We start from the raw sequence: 21,426 nt of genomic DNA, 5'->3' as shown, positions 1-21,426 counted from the left end.
TTTTCACAATATTGATTCTTCTAATCCAAGAACATGGTTTATCTCTCCATCTGTTTGTATCATCTTTAATTTCTTTCAACAGTGTCTTATAGTATTCTGCATACAGGTCTTTTGTCTCCTTAGGTAGGTTTATTCCTAGGTATTTTATTCTTTTTGTTGCAGTGGTAAATGGGATTGTTTCCTTAATTTCTCTTTCAGATTTTTCATCATTAGTGTATAGGAATGCAACAGAATTCTGTGCATTAATTTTGTATCCTGCTACTTTACCAAATTCATTAATTAGCTCTAGTCATTATTTAGTAGTGTCTTTAGGATTCTCTATGTATAGTATCATGTCATCTGCAAACAGTGACAACTTTACTTCTTCTTTTCCAATTTGGATTCCTTTTATTTCTTTTTCTTCTCTGATTGCTGTGGCTAAAATTTCCAAAACCATGTTGAATAACAGAGGTGAGAGTGGGCAACCTTGTCTTCTTCCTGATCTTTGTGGAAATGGTTTCAGTTTTTCACCATTGAGAACGATGTTGGCTGTGGGTTTGTCATATATGGCCTTTATTATGTTGAGGTAAATTCCCTTTATGCCTACTTTCTGGAGGGTTTTTATCATAAATTGGTGTTGAATTTTGTCAAAAGCTTTTTCTGCATCTATTGAGATGATCATATGGTTTTTCTCCTTCAGTTTATTAATATGGTTTATCACATTCATTGATTTGTGTATATTGAAGAATGCTTGGATTCCTGGGATAAACCCCACTTGATCATGGTGTACGATACTTTTAATGTGTTGTTGGATTCTGTTTGCTAGTATTTTGTTGAGGATTTTTGCATCTATGTTCATCAGTGATATTGGCCTGTAGTTGTCTTTCTTTGTGACATCTTTGTCTGGTTTAGGTATGGTGGCCTCGTAGAATGAGTTTGGGAGTGTTCCTCCCTCTGCTATATTTTGGATTCTGTTTGCTAGTATTTTGTTGAGGATTTTTGCATTTATTTTCATCAGTGATATTGGTCTGTAGTTTTCTTTCTTTGTGACATCTTTGTCTGGTTTAGGTATGGTGGCCTCATAGAATGAGTTTGGGAGTGTTCCTCCCTCTGCTATATTTTGGAAGAGCTGGCGAAGGATAGGTGTTAGCTCTTCTCTAAATGTTTGATAGAATTCGCCTGTGAAGCCATCTGATCCTGGGCTTTTGTTTGTTGGAAGATATTTAATCACAGTCTCAATTTCAGTGCTTGTGATTGGTCTGTTTATATTTTCAGTTTCTGCCTGCTTCCGTCTCGGAAGGTTGTGCTTTTCTAAAAACTTGTCCATTTCTTCCAAGTTGTCCATTTTATTGGCATATATTTGCTTGTAGTAATCTCTCATGATTCTTTGTATTTGTGCAGTGTCAGTTGTTACTTCTCCTTTTTCATTACTAATTCTATTGATTTGAGTTTTCTCTCTTTCTCTCTTGACGAGTCTGGCTAAAGGTTTATCAATTTTGTTTATCTTCTCAAAGAACCAGCTTTTAGTTTTATTGATCTTTGATATTGTTTCCTTCCTTTCTTTTTCATTTATTTCTGATCTGATCATTATGACTTCTTTCCTTCTACTAACTTTGGGTTTTGTTTGTTTTTCTTTCACTAGTTCCTTTAGGTGTAAGGTTAGATTGTTTGAGATTTTTCTTGTTTCTTGAGGTAGGCTTGTATTGCTATAAACTTCCCTCTTAGAACTGCTTTTGCTGCATCCCATACGTTTTGGATCATTGTGTTTTCATTGTAATTTGTCTCTAGGTATTTTTTGATTTCCCCTTTGATTTCTTCAGTGACCTCTTGGTTATTAAGCAGTGTATTGCTTAGCCTCCATGTGTTTGTGTTTTTTATGTTTTTTTTTTTCCACTGTAACTGATTTCTAATCTCATAGTGTTGTGGTCAGAAAAGATGCTTGATGTGATTTCAATTTTCTTAAATTTACCGAGGCTTCATTTGTGACCCAAGATGTGATCTTTCCTGGAGAATGTTCCATGTGCCCTTGAGAAGAAATTGTAATCTGCTGTTTTTGGGTGGAATGTCCTATAAATATCAATTAAATCTATCTGGTCTATTGTGTCATTTAAAGCTTGTGTTTCCTTATTAATTTTCTGTGTGAATGATCTGTCCATTGGTGTGAGTGAGGTGTTAAAGTCCTCTACTATTATATTCTTACTGTTGATTTCCTCTTTTATAGCTGTTAGCAGTTGCCTTATGTATTGAGGTGTTCCTATGCTGGGTGCATATATATTTATAATTGTTATATCTTCTTCTTGGATTGATCCCTTGATCATTATCTAGTGTCCTCCCTTGTCTCTTGTAACATTCCTTAGTTTAAAGTCTATTTTATATGATATGAGTATTGCTACTCCAGCTTTCTTTTGATTTCCATTTGCATGGACTATCTCTTTCCATCCCCTCACTTTCAGTCTGTATGTGTCCCTAGTTCTGAAGTGGGTCTCTTATAGACAGCATATAGATGGGTCTTGTTTTTGTATCCATTCAGGGAGCCTGTGTCTTTTGGCTGGAGCATTTAATCCATTCACATTTAAGGTAATTGTCGATATGTATGTTCCTAGTACCATTTTCTTAATTGTTTTGGGTTTTTTTCCGTAGGTCCTTTTCTTCTCTTATGTTTCCCACTTAGAGAAGTTCCTTTAGCATTTGTTGTAGAGCTGGTTTGGTGGTGCTGAATTCTCTTAGCTTTTGCTTGTCTGTAAAGCTTTTGATTTCTCCCTTGAATCTGAATGAGATCCTTATAGGGTATAGTAATCTTGGTTGTAGGTTCTTCCCTTTCATCACTTTAAATATATCGTGCCTCTCGCTTCTGGCTTGTAGAGTTTCTGCTGAGAAATCAGCTGTTAACCTTATGGGAGTTCCCTTGTATGTTATTTGTTGTTTTTCCCTTGTTGCTTTCAATAATTTTTCTTTGTCTTTAATTTTTGTCAATTTGATTACTATGTGTCTCGGCGTGTTTCTCCTTGGGTTTATCCTGCCTGGGACTCTCTGCGCTTCCTGGATTTGGGTGGCTATTTCTTTTCCCATGTTAGGGAAGTTTTCGACTATAATTGCTTCAAATATTTTCTCGGGTCCTTTCTTTCTCTCTTCTCCTTCTGGGACCCTTATAATGTGAATGTTGTTGCATTTAATGTTGTCCCAGAGGTCTCTTAGGCTGTCTTCATTTCTTTTCATTCTTTTTTCCTTATTCTGTTCTGCAGCAGTGAATTCCACCATTCTGTCTTCCAGGTCAATTATCCATTCATCTGCCTCAGTTATTCTGCTATTGATTCCTTCTAGTGTATTTTTCATTTCAGTTATTGTATTGTTCATCTCTGTTTGTTTCTTCTTTAATTCTTCTAGGTGTTCATTCTTTAATTCTTCTAGGTCTTTGTTACACATTTCTTGCATCTTCTCGATCTTTGCCTCCATTCTTTTTCTGAGGTCCTGGATCATCTTCACTATCATTATTCTGAATTCTTTTTCTGGAAGGTTGCCTATCTCCACTTCATTTAGGTGTTTTTCTGGGGTTTTTTCTTGTTCCTTCATCTGGTACATAGCCTTCTGCCTTTTCATCTTGTCTATCTTTCTGTGAATGTGTTTTTTGTTGCATGGGCTGCAGGACTGTAGTTCTTCTTGCTTCTGCTGTCTGCCCTCTGGTCTCTTCTATGTATTTCTTTTTAGCCAATATTCACAAAAGTTGTATAGAACTGGTATCACTATTCCCACTTCAAACATAAGAAACCAGGTTTCAGGAAAGTTAAATAGCCTTTTTCCTGGTCAATTCTTTGATTGCATCTTTTGTTTCTTCATAAACGTCACACAATTGTTTTACAATCTAGTTTTCCTAATTCCAATCGGCGAACTTCTTGGGAGTTATAAATCTGATGTTTGTTGTTTCTGCTGACTTTCATTCATGGTAACCAGTTTCCTCGTGTTATTTGGTGATTTTTGTTTGTAAGCTTATATTTGATTAAACTTAATACATGGGAGTCCTTTAATATCTAAATTGAGGTTGCTTTCCCCCAGAGATAATTTGGATTTTCTTAGGAAGCAAGGGAGATTCCTATTGAGGAACACCATAGCTCCTTCAAGATGCCCAGCTGATACTTGAGTCTCTAGTTCAGCTGTCCTACCTTGTGGCAAACTACCTCAGCTTCTCTTGAACCTGGGGCTGATAGTGTTATCTGCCCCTTGACTTATAAGGTTGTTTACCATTCATTATTTTTGTTTTGTCTCATTGTATGCTTGCCCTAGAGCTTTCTCTTGCTTTGTGAGCAGTGCTTTAAAAGGTATACTTATTGTAGTTTATTCAGGATCTAGTTGTATTAAAACAGGAGGAGGGTGTCATCCTGGTAGAAGCGGCAGTGAGACAAGTATTTTTCTATCGTACCTAACTGAGTGAATTCATTATTCATTCAAACATTCATTTATTCACAACATATTTGCTGAGCACCTACTGAGTGCCAGGGTCTATGCTAGAGCTTTCAACTAGAGCTGAAAGTAAGTTTCTGAGCTTAATAGTTTATGTGAATATCTATATATCTTTTCAGTAGTTAGAACCATATTTTTCTTAAGACATATGTGAATCATTCTGAGTGCCATAGAAGTAAGAAGCATCAGTTACTGAAGTTTAGGATATACAAGAAGATCATTTAAGTAAGAATCCTAATAATAATCAAAATACTTTTAGAAAAAAACATGACAGCTCCTACCCAGTAGCAGCTTATTAATGATTAAGATGCCTGTAAAGTACTTGGATATTCTTTGAAGAAAATCAGCTGATAAATACAAAACACCAACCACATTCTAGTGTGCATTTTGTGCCAATCATGTTAGAGTTAGAAAAGCAAATCCCAGGGTATCATATTTCATAGGCAATCCATTCATTCAAGAAGATTTACTGGTGCACCAAGTGTGTTCCAGAACAAGAAATAATCCCTGCCCTTGAGAATTCCACACTCTAGCATGAAAGACAAGCAAGAAAATAAAGAATTAGAATACAGTGTGCTATATATATATCAATATATGAAGTTTTATGACTGAGTTTACTTCATTGGGGACAAAGAGGAAACGCAGTGGTAAACTGACACTGCTCATAAACTCAGTCATGGTTAGCCCATGGAAAAATGATGTCTTTGCTCCTCTTACCTCTTCTGTTGTTCTTCCTGATACTGTTGCTTTATTTTAGCTTCATTTTCTATTGCTTCTTTTATCCTTTCCTCTAATTGCTTCTTCCCCAAAATACAAGTGTCTGTGAGACAGACTTTATGAGCATGTTCTAATTTCTGCTGCAGATCCAAAATCTGAAATGAAAAGAGTTTGCAAATAAAACTTTGAGTGTGACCTATTTTCCAATTAGGGAAATACCATATAAAACACAAGCAGTAGTGCTAACATAAAAATCTCAGCTAAAGTAAAGAGTGTGACTAGATTTTTTTAATTTTAGAATTAAATTACTTAATTTTTGCAATATGTAATACATTCATATAATTTAGTGTATGTGGGTAAACTAAGCTAGAGTGACAAGCCTCTTTCCCATCCTTATCCTGTCTTCCTTCCAGTTTTCCTCCACCAAATAGGTAATCACTGGTATTAATTTCTTATGTACTCTTCCAGAGATTTATTTATGCACATTTAAACAAATACTATTCTCCCTCATACAAACATTTTTTACACACATGATGGTATATTACATGTACTTATGCACCTTGCTTTTTTTATAGCAGTACACTCAGTGATTTTTCCATATTATATTTAATATATAGAATTTTCTTCTCTTTTACAGCTGCATACCATTCCACTGTAAGGATATACCATAACTTATTTAACTAGCCCCCTACTGATGGACATTTAGGTTGATTCCAATCTTTTATTATTCCAAACAATACTATTACAAACAATGTTTTTAGAATAACTTATGAGATGTGTATTTTGCTAGGGCAAAGGTTATGATTATTTGTTTGTTTGTTTAACAGATAATGCCAAACTGTCTCCATAGGTTTTAGACCAATTTACACCTCTAACAGCAACATGTGAGAGTGTCTAGTTTCTCCATGGTGTGGCTAAATTCACGAATAAGTATCTCAAAACAAAATAGAAGTCTCTTACAAACCAAGTACCTATTGGCATACTGCCTAGCACCAGTAGTGCATTCTTTTTTCTTTTTAAAAAATATTTATTTATTTGGCTGTGTCGGGTCTTAGTTGGCAGCACTCGGGATCTTGGTTGAGGCATGCGGGACCTTTTGTTGAGGCTCTCGGGCTTCTCTCTAGTTGTGGTGTGTGGGTTTTCTCTACTTGTGGCATGTGGGTTCCGGGGCGCATGGGCTCTGTAGTTGTGGCACACGGGCTCCAGAGCACGCAGGCTCTGTAGTTTGTGGCATGCAGGCTCTCTAGTTGAGGCGTGTGAGCTCAGTAGTTGTGGCATGTGGGCTTATTTGCCCCACGGCATGTGAGATCTTAGTTCCCCGACCAGGGATTGAACCTGCGGCCCCTGCATTGGAAGGCGGATTCTTTAGCACTGGACCACCAGGGAAGTCCCAGTAGTGCATTCTTTAATGCTCTGGTAGAACTAAGAATAAGATTTATGACTTTGAAAGAGAGATATATGATTTTATTTTAGAATTTACATGTTAGACTAAAAGTGTCATTAAAATTTTCTTGTTAGATCTCCTTTTAATTTGTTTACATATTTTTTATAAACCCTTATGTCACCTAAAATTGTGACTAGTATGTAGTAGGTGCTCAGTAAATATTTGGCAGATGCATAGTTCTCAGCAGAATTGCTGTTCTCCCTCTATTGTATTCCTGATGCAACAACAAATCGTTTACAATGGTCTGGCACCATGTTCCCCGCAGACGTTCAGTGGATGCCAGTGAATGGCAATCCTCTTCTAAGAGAAGGGCTTTCTGCATTAGCCCTAGGTCTCTGCAGAGCCCACTCACCATAGGAGAGGTGAAGATGTAGAATGATTCACGGGCAATGGCAGTGGGCAGCCAGTTAGCTGAGGCCAGCTCAAGTTCCTTTGCGCTGCCCCATTTAGTTCTGCCTAGGGCAAATGCTTCCTTAAAGATAGCCAATCTTAATTCCACGGGTGAAAGTATTGTTCCATTGGCTTCTCTGTCAAGGGCAAATGACAAACTTTTGAACCCGCCACCCAATTTAAGAAACAGAACATTTCTGATATGTTTGAAGTCTACTCTGTGACCCTCTTTGATCACTCCCCTTCCCTCCTCACCTGAGAAAACCAATATCTTGAATTTTGTGTTAATCATTTTCTTGCTTTTTCTTTTCATAATATGTATTTCTATATGACTCAGTTGTTATTTTGTACTATTTTGACCATTATATTAATGGAATCATACTGTGTTTTTGGTGATTTGGTATTTATTCAATATTGTATTAACTACAGCAAGTACCTAGAGTTCATTCGTTTTCACTGTTGTATGCTATTGTGTAAATATGCAGTTTACCTCTTCCATCTCATGTCAGTGAACATTTGGGTCGTTTGCAACTTTCTGCTGTTTGGAACAATGTTACTATGAAAATGATTGTATTCCCGTATACTGATATATATGCTCAGTAGAATAGTTCCCCTAGTGTTTATGCCTAGTAGAAGTGTTGGGTTGCGCGGTATATACATCTTTAACTTAACTAGATCTAATGCCAAATTGATTTCTGAAGTGTTTATACTAGTTTACTCTTCCAGCTGCAGTCAGAACATGCATTCTTGTTGCACAAAATCCAGTAATAATATTTAGTATGTCTAAATTTAAAAATTTTACTAATCTTTATCAATTTTACCAATTACTTTTTTTAAAGTAATAACATACATATGATAAAGTACACGTATCTTACATACTCAATGAAGTTTTACTTATATAACCGCCTCTTCCAGACCAAGATAAAGAATACTTCCAGCACCACAGAAGATTCCCTCATGTCCCCTTCCATACCCCTCATAAAGACATTATCCTATCACCACGGCTTAGTTTTGTCTATTCTTGAACCTCATATAAGGGAAATTACATAGTATGAACTCTTTTGTGCCAGCTTCTTTAGGTCAACATTGGGTTTTTGAGTTTAAGCCATATTGCTATCATCTAATTTTGCTGTTTGTTTTATATTTATGTGGTTTGATGAAATATTTTTTATGTAAGATTTGACTCTCAAACCCACAGATCAAAACGTGCAAGTGTGACATACTACTGCCACCTGGTGTTAGGCAGTCTAAAAGGCAGGGGCAATATTTCAAAATGGTTCATTTCACAACACTCATCCCTCCAAAAGTTACAAAATAAAAATCAAATAAACCGGCAATCCAAATGAGAGGAGAATAAGTCCTTTAAAATTTGACTTAATAATATAAAGTATAAATAATATACTTTATAAATAATATAAAGTCCTTTGGTCTCAATTCTTTAAGTTCATGTTATAGCTTTAATGAAATTTACCTTTCAGAGTTCATGTAGTCTTAAAAAACACAAGATTTACTGGAACCGTAGAAGCAGGTGACGTCAAAAGAGGAAAGCAGGGGAGGGTGAAAAAACCCCTAGAATTCTATCAGGTTTGCACTGTATCTATTTTTTAAAATCCTTAGGGAAACAGCATTTCAGTAGTAGTATCCAGTGCATGTTATTTACTAAGTGTGAGGATAATTACCTTTTCCTCTGCATCAGCAACTCTAGATTTCTCCTGAGCCAGCTTTTCCTGTAGGTTGTTCTGTGATTTAATGCTCTGAGCCTGTTTAAGTACTTCCAGCTCCAGTTCCTTGATTTTCTGCTGACAGTGCTTCCACTCAGCCGTGAGTGAAGAGCACATCTTTGCGCTGTCTAATAACTTCTGCTGGGCCTGCTTGAGTTCAATTTTGATCTAGAGGTGGGGAATAAATAAAAGTGACAAAAATAAGCATGGAATGAATGTGAATGTGAGCTAGAATAAGCAGCTTTCAAGGAAGTGTAGTCCCCCAAGAGCTGACAAATACCAACGTCATGTGGCTGATTACCTCTCTGGAGCTGTTCTGTGTTAGTAGGGTTTGCCAAAGTCTATCCAGCCAGATGGCAGCTGGACAAAGGAATTTACTTAAGGGTTTCTACACATGCATGGTCTAAAGAGTTTCCATCCTTTTTTTTTTTTCCAGTCTACTCCAAGCCGGCTTTCATTCCCACTACTTCAGTAGTGCCAAGAGCACTACTGACCTTCCCTGGCCAGAATTTAAGTCCAGTGGACAGCTGACCTGTTAGTAGCAGTTACTCCATCCATCTCAGAAAGTTCTCCTCTCTTGGAGTCTGTGATACCCACCTCTCCTAGTTTTCACTTACCTCTGCTGTTGCTTCTTGGTTTCTTTTGTAGACTATTCTAGTGCACTCAACTTCTAAACATTATTGGACTATTCTAGGCCTTCCTAGAGAGTGAATCATTCTCTCTCTCGGTTCATTCTCATGATTTAAAAATACCACTTTTATGCCAATACATAATGGAAATGCCAAAATGGAACTCCTTGATTCTGCTTATGTCTCCAAAAGCGTTCTTCTCTCAGTCTTTCTGATTTCAGTAAAGGAGGCCAACATCCAACCTTTTGTTCAGGCCAGTGACCTGAGAGCCATCCTTGAGCCTTCCTTTGCCATAGTGAGCCTATTCAGCACATGCTGTCACTCTACCTCTACAACACATCTTGCATCAATCCATTTTCGTCATTTCTTGCTAGGTCATCATCATCTCTATCCTGGGCCATAGCAATAGCACTGGTCATGCCAGTTCCATTTTTACTCCCTTCTAATCTGTTCTCCACACTGCAGCCAAAGTGTTCTTTTAAAAACATAAATTGAACAACTTGACCCCCGCTCCTGCTTAAATCTTTCAGTGGCTTCCCCATCACTCTGAGAACATATCCCACCAGCATGCCTGGCCTTGAATGATGTGGCCTTTGCCAGATTAAAATCATCCTGTTAATCCCCCTTCTTCCACTGATCTCCTGTCCCACTGGTTTCTATTTGGCTTTTATAATAAATAGAAGAAGAAACAAAGAAACTAAAGAAAAGAAGAAACTGAGTGTTGGAATATTTGGTGCATTGGATTGGTTCAGGATTAGGAAACTTAAACTTATTATAAATAGAAAGGGCATATAGGTTTCATAATATATTATCCACCTACTCCATAGGCCAAGAAAGCTAAAGGCCTCTGAGATCTATGATCATTGGTCTTAGAGACAATGCTCAGCATTTTGGTAATGCTGGTAATGATGAAATAAGATGACAACACTGGAGCAAACACTGTTATGGCCAATGACATGTGCATCTAGAGTGGCTTCTTAAGCTTCAGATTGGGACATTTAAGCACCAGGAAGAGGATTCAGTACAGTGTCTCAGTATTGGTGGTGGCAGAACCACTCTCAGCCTGAAGCTCTGCAAACCTATAGCATTCTTCTTGATATTCCCAATGTGGAAACAGGTGATATGGCCATAAATCACAGAAATAATAAATAAATTATGGTATTTCCTTACAGTGGAATACTCTACTGCAAAGAAAACGAATGAACAATGGCTATACACAACATGGATGAATCTTCCAAACAAAGTAGATCATCAGAAGACAGATACAAGGTGTGTATACTGATTGATTATATTTATAAAATATTCAAAAGCAGGCAAAACTGAACCATACTGTGTGGAATTCATACATAGACGGTAAAACTATAAAGTAAAGCAAGAGAGTAATTACTTAAATTAGTGGTTCCTGCTAAGATGGAAGGAAATGGGATTATGGTGGGAAAGAGGTATGCAGGGGCTGCTGGTATGCAGGCAATGTGCTATTTCTTGTCCTGGGTGGTGGTTACATGGGTAGTCACTTTGCAACAATTCATTAAACTGTATATTTATGTTTTGTGTACTTCCTGAGTGCTATATTTCACAATAAAAAGTTTAAAAGCAACAAATAAGTATTCTGGTTTCTTAACCAGTCTTATAAGTACGCCTAACATTAGCCAGAGACCCAGAGTTCGATTACCTCTGAGTGGATTTTAAAAAGTAATCTCTAAATTGGCAAAGCTGAGGTTCGAATATGACCCCAAATTGAGGAAAGGGATAATACGGAAAGATAACTCTACACAGGAAAGACAAAAACAGACCTGGGTTTAAATTCGGACTCCACAATTTGTTAGCTTTGCCACTTGAACAGTTTTTTATATATGTATGTATATTTATTTATTTAATTTATTTTTTTAGTTTTTTGGCTGTGTGGGGTCTTAGTTGCAGCATGCAGGATCTTTGTTGAGGCATGCGGGATCTTTCGTTGCGGCACGTGGGCTTCTCTGTAGTTGTGGTGTGCGGGTTTTCTCTTTCTAGCTGTGGTGCGCAGGCACCGGAGTGCGTGGGCTCTGTAATTTGCGGCACACGGGTTCTCTTGCTGAGGTGCGCGAGCTCAGCAGTTGTGGTGCGCGGGCTTTAGTTGTCCCGCGGCATGTGGGATCTTAGTTCCCCGATCTGGGATCAAACCCGCGTCCCCTGCGTTGGAAGGCAGATTCTTTACCACTAGAACCACCAGGGAAGTCCCCTGAACAGTTTTCTCATCTATAAAATGTTCACCTTTCAGGGTTGGGAGGTTTATAAGAGATAAAGTGGACAAACTGTCACTATAAGGTAGTTGGCTATTGCATATGACTCTGCGTAAATGCCTGGCCCAAGGGACCAGCCAAAAGAATGATGTCTCATTACTGAAATGGCAAATAATTTACCCCACCATGAAGGAGATTTAAAACAGAACAAAAAATATCTTCTCTTTTTATCAAGCTCTCATTTACCCATCCCTGAAGGACTCGTTCATTAATCAACAAATATTTATAGGGTGCCAACCATATATAAGATGTCATGATCTGTTGTTATGGTCATTGTGCCTTGACAAAGATGTAGCATTGCTTGAGTACGCTCATAGTAGACAGTTAAAATGATCTAAGAAAGGTGTTTGAAGGGAAAGGTAAAAGGTTGTCTTGAAATGTGAGAAAGATTTGGAATTTAATTTAAAACTACAAAGGCTTGGGGCTTCCCTAGTGGCGCGGTGGTTAAGAATCCGCCTGCCAACGCAGGGGACATGGGATCAAGCCCTTGTCTGGGAAGATACCACATGCCGCGGAGCAACTAAGCCCGTGCGCCACAACTACTGAGCCTGTGCTCTAGAGCCCGTGAGCCACAATTACTGAGCCTGTGAGCCACAACTATGGAAGCCCGCATGCCGAGAGCCCGTGTTCTGCAACAAGAGAAGCCACCGCAATGAGAAGCCCACGCACCTCAATGAAGAGTAGCCCCCACTCACCACAACTAGAGAAAGCCTGTGCACAGCAACGAAGACCCAACACAGCCAAAAATAAAAATAAATAAATTTATTAAAAAAAATACAAAGGCTTGAGGGAATATGATCAAATTCAAAAAACCATGAAGGGTGAGAAGTTTATCCAATTAATCCTAGAATTCCCAAAAGGGCTTCCTTTGAAGTTCGAAATAAATGACTATTTGTTTTCCTCCATATCTCCCCTACTAGACTGTGAGCTCCTTAAAAGTAGGGACCTTTCTTAATCCATTTTTATGTCGCTTTTTGAATAAGGTCATTGATCCTGCTACACTAGGGGTGGCAAACTTTTCGTATAAAGGGCCAGATAGTAAATATTTTAGCCTTTGTGGGCCATATGGTCTCCGTCAGAGCTACTCATATCTGCTGTGGTAGTGCAAAAGCAGCCGTCAATAATATGTCAACAAACAGTATGGCTGTGTGCCAATAAAACTTTATTTACAAAAATGGAAGGCAGGCAGGATTTGACCCATAGGTCAAAGTTTGCTGACCCCTGCACTAGGGGATAAGAACTGTGTCTGTTTTGCATATCATTAAACCCTCAGTATTGACAAGAAGGCCTGCCTTGTGTAGGACTGATGCTCAATAAATATTTGTTGAATGTTGAATTCCAGAATCTTAGATAGGGGCTTATATTAGGTTCCTAGTATATGTTTACAGAATTGAACCACAATTAAAAGAAAGTTCTATTTTACATGGTGGTTCAGTTTGAACATTTTTGTGGTTCATAAAACTTACTCTTTTTTTTTGGCTGCACTACGTGACATGCGGGATCTTAGTTCCCTGACCAGGCATTGAACCCATGCCCCCTGCAGTGGAAGCATGAAGTCTTAACCACTGGACTGCCAGGGAAGTCCCCTGTGTTTCATAAAATTTAGATGAATCTGTGGATGGCAGTTCTATATAGATTATTTTAAAACAAGCATGTTTAGGGGATGTTCCCCCAAATTTTTGAAGCACTCATGTCAGGAAGAACAACTTTGCTCTCTCATGATTTGTACCTTGATGCAGTTGATATTTGATTCAACCAATAATAATGAATGCATCTATTAGAGACAAATACATCCAGAGATAGAACTAGGGCAGTACCACCAGTGATTTAGTACAGGTCATCGAAATTTACTAAGTGCTAAAAGGTCTAGGTAATGATTTCAAAAGACTGCGTAACTTAAACCTTTTCATATTTACAGGTTGACAGCACACACAGCCTTTCAGCAGCAGAGAAACCATTGAGCTGTGTACCTACTCGGTAGGGAGAAGTTAAAGGAGGGAGTTACCAGATAGCTCACATTGTTTACCCATCTGGGGACTCTGTCGTGAATTATCAAGTTGAGGCATTTTGATTCCTTTATTCCCAGGGTAAATTGAGCAACCGAGACTCTTAAATGAAGGATACGCCCACTGGAGTTACCTTAATGCTTTCTTCCTGAAGTAAGCTGTTATGCTGCTTTAAGTCCAAGTTCTTTCCTCGCTCATATCGAAGCTCCTTTTCTGCTGAGTTGCACAGAATCTGGAGCCGGTGCAAATTCTGGCGAAGTTGCTGTAGCTCCTCCTGCTGCTGGTATTTCAGTTTTTCTCCAGATGATGGATACTAAAGCAAACGTTTTACAAGGGGAACATGGACAATTTGAAAGAATGTTGGTAAAACATGGGTTCCAGCTGTCAGAATGTGATTATTCACATGTAAATGCTTTTGGAGTTAGCTTAACTACAGCCAATTACTCTTTTACATGTATTGCTAGTTGTACATGTTCATATAGTTTAACTCCTGTTATATTAGAGTGAAAATATTGAAGAAGTTATGTGAACAAAAGTAATTAAGCATAGAAAATTAACTATCTTATTTTTCATATTAATGAAGGGGAACAGAAGCGTGGGCAGTTTTAGAGCAAAACATGCTTTAAATAGGGAGTTCAAAGAGTCAACATATTAAGATGCAGAGTGTGAATGTGTATGTGGGTTGCATGTGCGCACGTGCGCATAGTGTCTGTTGGCAAAGGGGAAGAGAACATTTAGCGAGAGATACTAAATTACCAGGTTTCCTCATCACTTTCCTTTCACTCCCCAATGATTCTCCTTCGGTTACTCCTCAACAACACACTCTCCTGCCAGGTCTCTCTGGCACAATAAAACTCCCGTGACCAAAGGAGGAGTTATTTAGATTTTCTGAAAGGTAGGCACACACAGCCATGCTGAGTAGAGAAAGAATTCAACCTTCTCCAGTTCAATAGATAAGAAGCCCACGTCATTATTCTAGTTTATCTTGCTTATAACAGAATTGCCACACTGAATTCCCCAAGTCCTGTTAGCCCTTCAGTTCCTGTCTTGGTTTAGTCAGAAAGGCAATCTAGATCCAATTTGCTTGTCTTAAGAGCCGCAAGTATCTAAGATCCCTGGTTAGCTCGCTATGGGTAAATGCATGGTTCATCTACACATGTTCAAGTGATATTTATTCATTATTATAGAAGAATACCTAATTGACATTCGGATTTTACCCAGTAGTCTTGAAAGTTTGGTTTAATGTAAATGTATCCCCAAGACTCAGATCTATTTTGGGGGGGGGGGTGGCTATTACATCAAAGTTTTGGAGACTGCAAGCCTAAGGGCAAACCACAGATAAATTCACCAAGATAATCTAAGACATACACCCTGGGAGGGCTTTTGGGAGCCAGCTTGCCACCCTTCCTTAGAAAATTAGCTTGACGTGAGGACTATATGCTTTCTTTGAGTTTCTCAGCAAGTGGAAGCAGATGACAAAACTGTTAAAAGGTCAGGCTGTAAAGGAGACAGACCAGGTTCCACCACAAAGTGTCATTCTAGGCCAATTATTTAGGCTCTCTAAAGCCTCAGTTTCTTCATCTATAAAGTGGCAACAATAGTATTTCTGCCTCATTGTGTTGCTTAATATACACAGAGTATTAAGTATAGTGCCTAGAGCATAGTAAAAAAATGTGAAACTACATTTTAAACCTATAAAATTAAGATAATTAATGGTGGTTCAAATATGTTTCAAGAATAGTGGGAAAATAATATCTAGAACTCAGCTACTGTAACCTCACCAGGAATACTGTTGAACAACAGAAATTAAGCCCCCAAAGGCCATCAGCAGCCACAAATGATGTCACAAAACACATATGAACAATATAACTCACATAGTCACTCATAATAGAGGCTCTCACAGTTTTTATCCTACATATTTGCCATTTATGAGCATTCTTTAAAATTTGGTGTCTGGGCTCAGCATATAGTTACCTAAATTTGCACATTATGAGATTAATAAGACACAGTACACATGGAAAGCAGCAAAGTATTAGCACCATAATCTGACAACAGGGTGAAGACGAAAAACTACACACACACAAGAACTAAAAAAGTAGAACAATCAATAGCTATCAGAAGGTCAAAGAACCCCATACACAGAAAGAGTTTCTGAAATTATCACTGAACAGCACACTGCAGACAAAAATCTGTCTAAAATGTATTTTCTTCCTTGCTTGCTTAAAGAAGTAAATAAAATAGCGTGTGTGAGTGTTTTGGGAAATGTGAATCCAAATAACACAAATATGTTATTTTTTCCCATGCAGCCCACGTCTACCTCATTTACTGCTGTATGTACCTTAACACAGGGCCTGGCACATCACAGACACACAATTAATGGGAATTCCCTGGCGGTCCAGTGGTTAGGACTCCGTGCTTCCACTGCAGGGGGCATGGGTTCGATCCCTGGTCAAGGGACTAAGATCCCTGGTTGGGGAACTAAGATCCTGCATGCCGTGTGGCATGGCCAAAAAAAAAAAAAAAAAAAGATACTCAATTAATAATTAATACTGGGTGAATAAATGAATAAGAATAACACACTTCTTTCAATAATTCAAAGTCATTATTATGGAAAAAATTACTGGCTATGTGGTATATACATTTGTTCTTTCACAAAATGGCTATTTTCCCAGATTTCCCAGAGAGTTTTTATATATTTAATAGTTTTTCACCTCCCCCCAAGTACTGAGAAATGATTCTTCAAATAATGGGAAAGGGTAAATTAGAGAAAATTAATAAATTAACCAGGGTGTGACTTCTTATACTGTAAATTTCATTATTCTAAAAGTTCACTGATTATTTTAAGCTCATAAGCAAAGATTTTATCATCTTTGTGACCACAGTGTTCAGCCTCTGCCCAAGCCTCCTACACTGGCCCACTGCCCAATAAAGGGATTGTCTGGGATATGTAAAATCAACCTCTTTTTGAATATGTGATGTCATACTTCTTTTTGGTCTTCTGAGCAAATCCAGTGACTTCCTTCTCATTCAAATGTATTTGAATCTCCTTTCAGGTATATATTTTCCTTGTTTATTATGACTTGCCTAGTTTTCACTCTATCCAAACCTCTTTTCAAATATATTTTTGACTTCTTTTACTAATAGTCTTCCTTGTTTTCTAAATGTACACTTGAATCACTTCTCAAATGTATATTATCAGTCTTTTGAATGTGGTTTCCATATGAGTACAAAGCCTCCCTCTAAGGATCTCAAAATAACTCCTAGAAAAGTGTGTGCAGGGAAATCTTAATTTGTACAAGAGGGAACCAATAAAATTGAGGTGAAAGAACTGAGGTGTAGTCACTCCTTTTATTTCTCCTGCAGGCAGATTTCTAGTAAATAGCAATAGCCATATTTAAAACAATTCCAAGTCTGTGGCCTTCCCCCCCCGCCCCAAACAATGTATTTTGTATATTGAGGCTAGGTACCAGGAACAGAAAATGTGGCACAAATCCTGCCATTCTCTATCCCACCTGCCCAGGGCAGACACTGACAATCAATCAGCATTCCTTCCTGCTGAGCCTAGAAGAAGCCTAAGAACACTTTATAATAAAATATATCAACTGATGGGCTTAGCTGAGATTTTGGTTGCTACTTTATTAACATTCGGGCCATGGTTATGATATTGCTTAACAAATATACGTTAATAGTGATATAAAAATTAAGCCTCTAGTCACAGCTGATCCGAGGAAATGGAGCCAGTCAGACCACGTGTTTATAACACCTACCTGGACGCTACTGTCATCTGAGCTATCCCCAGAGCTCTGAGACTGAAGGAGGCTCTGATTCATACAGCTCAGCTCTTCTCTGAGCCTCACGACTTCCTCAGGCTTCAAGGTCAACTGCTGTTCTTCACCTTTCATATCTTGGTTCTGCTGTGAGTCCTCCTCCTTCTGTCCCTCTCTTGGAAAAGTGCCCTCCTTCACTGCCTCCTCTGGAATTTCCTTCTGCTTACTTTCTCCTAATTCAGGACTTAGCACAAATATAATAACAAAAGACTATCAAAATGCTCATTATAGTAGCAGAATATGGAGGGAAAATATCTACCAGTAAAGAAAGTGCTGTGAGCAAGATTTTCAACTTGAATTCTATAGCAGAGCAGTTATCTTATTCTTGGAAATAAACTTTAAAAACAAATGAGTCTTATCTTTTTTACTCATATTCAGGGAAATGACCCATCATAGATTTTTGTCTACCGGTATAGACAAACAACCAGTTTAAGTGAGTTTTTCACTTTTTCAACATTTAGTATGGCATTGGGCAGATACAGCTTATAAAGATTTTTAAAAAATCACTCAATAAGCACCAGGCACTTTGGCAGGCACTAGGGCTACAATAGGACATAATCCCTGTCCCTAAGGAGCTTACAATTTAGTGAGAAATAAGGATAAGTTAACAAGTGATTATATTAAGTTAGTAGTAAGTAATCTGAGGCCTGATGGATGAGTACGCACAAGCTAGGCAAATGTAAAGGTAGGGATGTGTGCATACTTGCTTGTGTGTGTATATGTTGGAGGGTGGGTTGTTGGATGACAATAAATAAGGTAGGTAAAAGCCCAGAGGCAAAAGAGAGAGTGTGCTTTAGAAACATCATTTGTAATCTGTGTGGCAGGGAACCCAGTTGAGAGATTGTTGCGATCTGCGTACTAAACAACGGTGACTAGAATAGGATGGTGGGGATGGAAAGGAGGAATGGATTCTAGAGATATTTAGAAGACAATATTGATAGGATCTGTCATTTACTGGATGTGGCAGGTGAGGGAGAAAAAGGAATAATGAGTGACACCTGTATTTCTGACTGGGGCAAATGGGCAAGTGGATGGTAGCCCAAGAAGGGGGAATATAGGTATAAAATGGAGACATGCCTGGGGTGAAGACACAGATACAGAGGAATGTGAGCAGAAACCTTGGGATTAGATAAAATGAGCCAGGGAGAAGCGGGAAAGTAAGAGGAGGAGGATCATTCTGGACAGAAGCCTAAAGACTTGTGAGGAACAAGCAGAGGGAAGAGGCCTGAAGAGGAGGCTCAGAAGCCAGAGAGGGAGGGGGAAAACTAAAAGGCTGTGAGCCATAGAAGCCAAGGGGAGGGAATGTACCTTTCACGGTTAGAGAGTATGAATGAAAAGTAGAGTGAACACAGTATGCTTATTTTATTTTTATTCCCTTAATCTTAAATTTGTTTCAGGTACTGTGGGGCCTAGCCCAGGATGCTTCACAAATTATAGTTGGTGCTCAAATTCTTCAAGAAGGCAGTTTGGCAATACGGATGAAGAGACATAAACGTGTTCAGATCTTTTGACTGAATAATTGCATACCAATGAATTTACTGAAATAAAATAACTGACAAGAAGAAAAAAGCTGATTGTATAATAATGCTCAGAACCATGGTATTCAAAATAGTGATTAAATGGAGACACAGAAATGGCTAAGAGGTTTAAAGATAAACCAACTTGAAAGTGGTATGAAGACTATTCATCAACATTAAATACTTATTAAAGTAAGATGGTGGAACAATAAATAATATATATGTATATATATGTGTATAAACATAACACATACTATGGGAAATGTAAATATAGAAAAAACTGGAAAGGAACACAGGAAAAATTGTGTCTATGGAGTTTTTTCCCTTTTAAAATTCCTTTAACACTGTATAAAAAAGAATTAAATATTTTACTTTGAACTCAGCAGTTTTTTAGAGGTAATATATTTAAATGATTAAAAACATCAGATTAAAAAGTAAAATGCTTTAAAAATAAATTTCTGATAAAATAACGATTCTTTCCATCCTCCATAAACTCTTTTCTTTTTCCTACTCCCAATGGAAGCTAGATATACTTGAAGACTGGGAAAATGCAAACATACATCTATTAATTTTTTTTAAATGGGAAAACTGACTTCTGCATTCAGGAAGATAAACTAGACATACTTTTCCCTATTTCTCCTACCAAGTACAACTAAAAACCCTGGACATTATATATAAAACAAACATAAGAAGACTCTGAAAGGTAGAAAGAAGTCAGATCAGCTAGGTAACTCAGGACCTGAAGAATGACATGGTTTTGGGTTTCCTAGGTTTTCTTGTAGCCTCATATATCCTAGACTTAAAGCTGAAGAAGCTGGCAACCTAGACAACACCAAGAAGCATAGACAAAAGGCTTTTTACTCTATACAGAGGACCAAGAAAAGGACAACCAAGCAAGAAAGAAAACTTTCAGCCATTACCCACATTATTCCAGCCAAACGCCATAGAAAAAACTGTGGCTCCACCCCACTCATGTCAGCAAAGGTCAAGCTGGGAGCCCATACTTACACCTTCACCAGGTATAATGAGGCACAACTCCCCTGCTGTGGGTAGTGTCAGAGGCCAGTGGGGAGGAGGGACTTTCATCCCTGCCAGGCAGTACCAAACATGGGGAGTCTGGACTTCCACCCCCACCTGGCAGTAAGGAGATACCCTTCTCTTTACTGGGGTAGTTTCAGAGGAGGCCTAGTGGAAAGTCAGGACTTTTACCACTGCCCTGCTCATGATATCATGGAGGCCAAGTGGAGAGCAGTAACAAGGCATCCTTCATGATCACAGTCAGAGCAGTCCAAGCAGAGACCTAGTGGGGAGTAGGAACTCCCACCATGACCAGCAGTAATGAGGAGCCCCTCTTTCCTTGGGTGTCCATGGATGCTGAGTGGGGAACCTGGACTTCTACCCCAATCTGGGGTAGACAGCACCCCCCTCCACATACCCTGCCAGAGTGGTATCACAAGAAGCCAGCTAAATAGAAGGTTAAAACAAGACCTAGAGTTTCATAACATAATACCCAAAATATTCAGATTTCAATCTGAAATTACTCATCATAGCAAGAACCAGGAATCTCAACTTGAATGAGAAAAGGCAACAATAGATGACAAAACCATGATGATGACAGATGAATTTAACAAATATTTGAAATCAGACATCATAAAAATAATTTAATGAGCAATTATGAACACATTTGAAACAAATGAAAAAATAGAAGGTCTCAGAACTAGAAAGTCTCAGCAAAGAAAAAGAACATATAAGAAAGAACCAAATGGAAATTTTAGAATTGAAAAATACAATAACCAGAATTTAAAAACTCAATGGATAGAATCTACAGCAGAATGGAGGGGACTGAGAAAAGAATCAGTGAGCCTGAAGACAGAAGAATAGAAATTAACCAATCTGAAAAACAGAGAGAAAATAGACTGGGGAAAAAGGAAAAAAAAAACCCCAAAAACAAAAAAACAGTGCCTCTGGGAACTGTGGGGCTATAATAAGAGATCTAATGCTTTTGTTATTGGATCCTGGAAGGAAAGGAGAATAGGCAGGACTGAAAAAGTACATGAAGAAATAATGGCTACAACCTTCCCAAAAGACATAAACATACAGATTCAAGAAGCTGAGTGAGCTCCAAACAGGATAAACCTAAAGAAAACCATACCAAAAAACATCATAGTCAAATTTCTGAAAACTAAAGACAAATAAAAAAACCTTGAAAGCAACAAGAGAGAAACACTACCTTACAGATAGGGAAAAACAATTCAAATGACAGCTGACTTCTCATCAGAAACTACAGAGATCAGAAGGAAGTGGCATAACATTTTTCATACGCTGAAAGAAAAGAACTGTCAACCCAGAGTCCTACACCCAGTGAAAATGTTCTTCAGGAATGAAGAGGAAATCAAGACGTTCAGAGATGAAGAAAAATCAAGAGAATCTACCACTAGCAGAACTACTCTAAAAGAATGGCT

The 21,426-nt window shown here is 38.1% G+C and overlaps 1 protein-coding gene across 4 annotated transcripts in view; it reads right to left on the bottom strand.

Annotated features, from left to right (window-relative positions):
* The window catches only part of CCDC30 (coiled-coil domain containing 30), a 164,618-nt gene that overhangs the window by 47,410 nt on the left and 95,782 nt on the right, over positions 1–21,426 (bottom strand). For 2 of the 4 annotated variants that reach the window (XM_068539659.1, XM_068539660.1), the window contains 4 exons: positions 17,388–17,631; positions 13,754–13,933; positions 8,665–8,874; positions 5,152–5,306 (listed from right to left, as the gene is read on the bottom strand). In XM_068539659.1, coding sequence (XP_068395760.1) covers positions 5,152–5,306; positions 8,665–8,874; positions 13,754–13,933; positions 17,388–17,631 — 789 coding nt within the window. The remainder of the gene's footprint in view (positions 1–5,151; positions 5,307–8,664; positions 8,875–13,753; positions 13,934–17,387; positions 17,632–21,426) is intronic. The other 2 variants (XM_068539661.1, XM_068539663.1) reach the window with 1 other exon arrangement.

This window comes from Eschrichtius robustus, chromosome 3, assembly GCF_028021215.1.
Source record: "Eschrichtius robustus isolate mEscRob2 chromosome 3, mEscRob2.pri, whole genome shotgun sequence".
Lineage (NCBI taxonomy): Eukaryota > Metazoa > Chordata > Mammalia > Artiodactyla > Eschrichtiidae > Eschrichtius > Eschrichtius robustus.
This window is presented reverse-complemented; position numbering and strand designations above follow the sequence as displayed.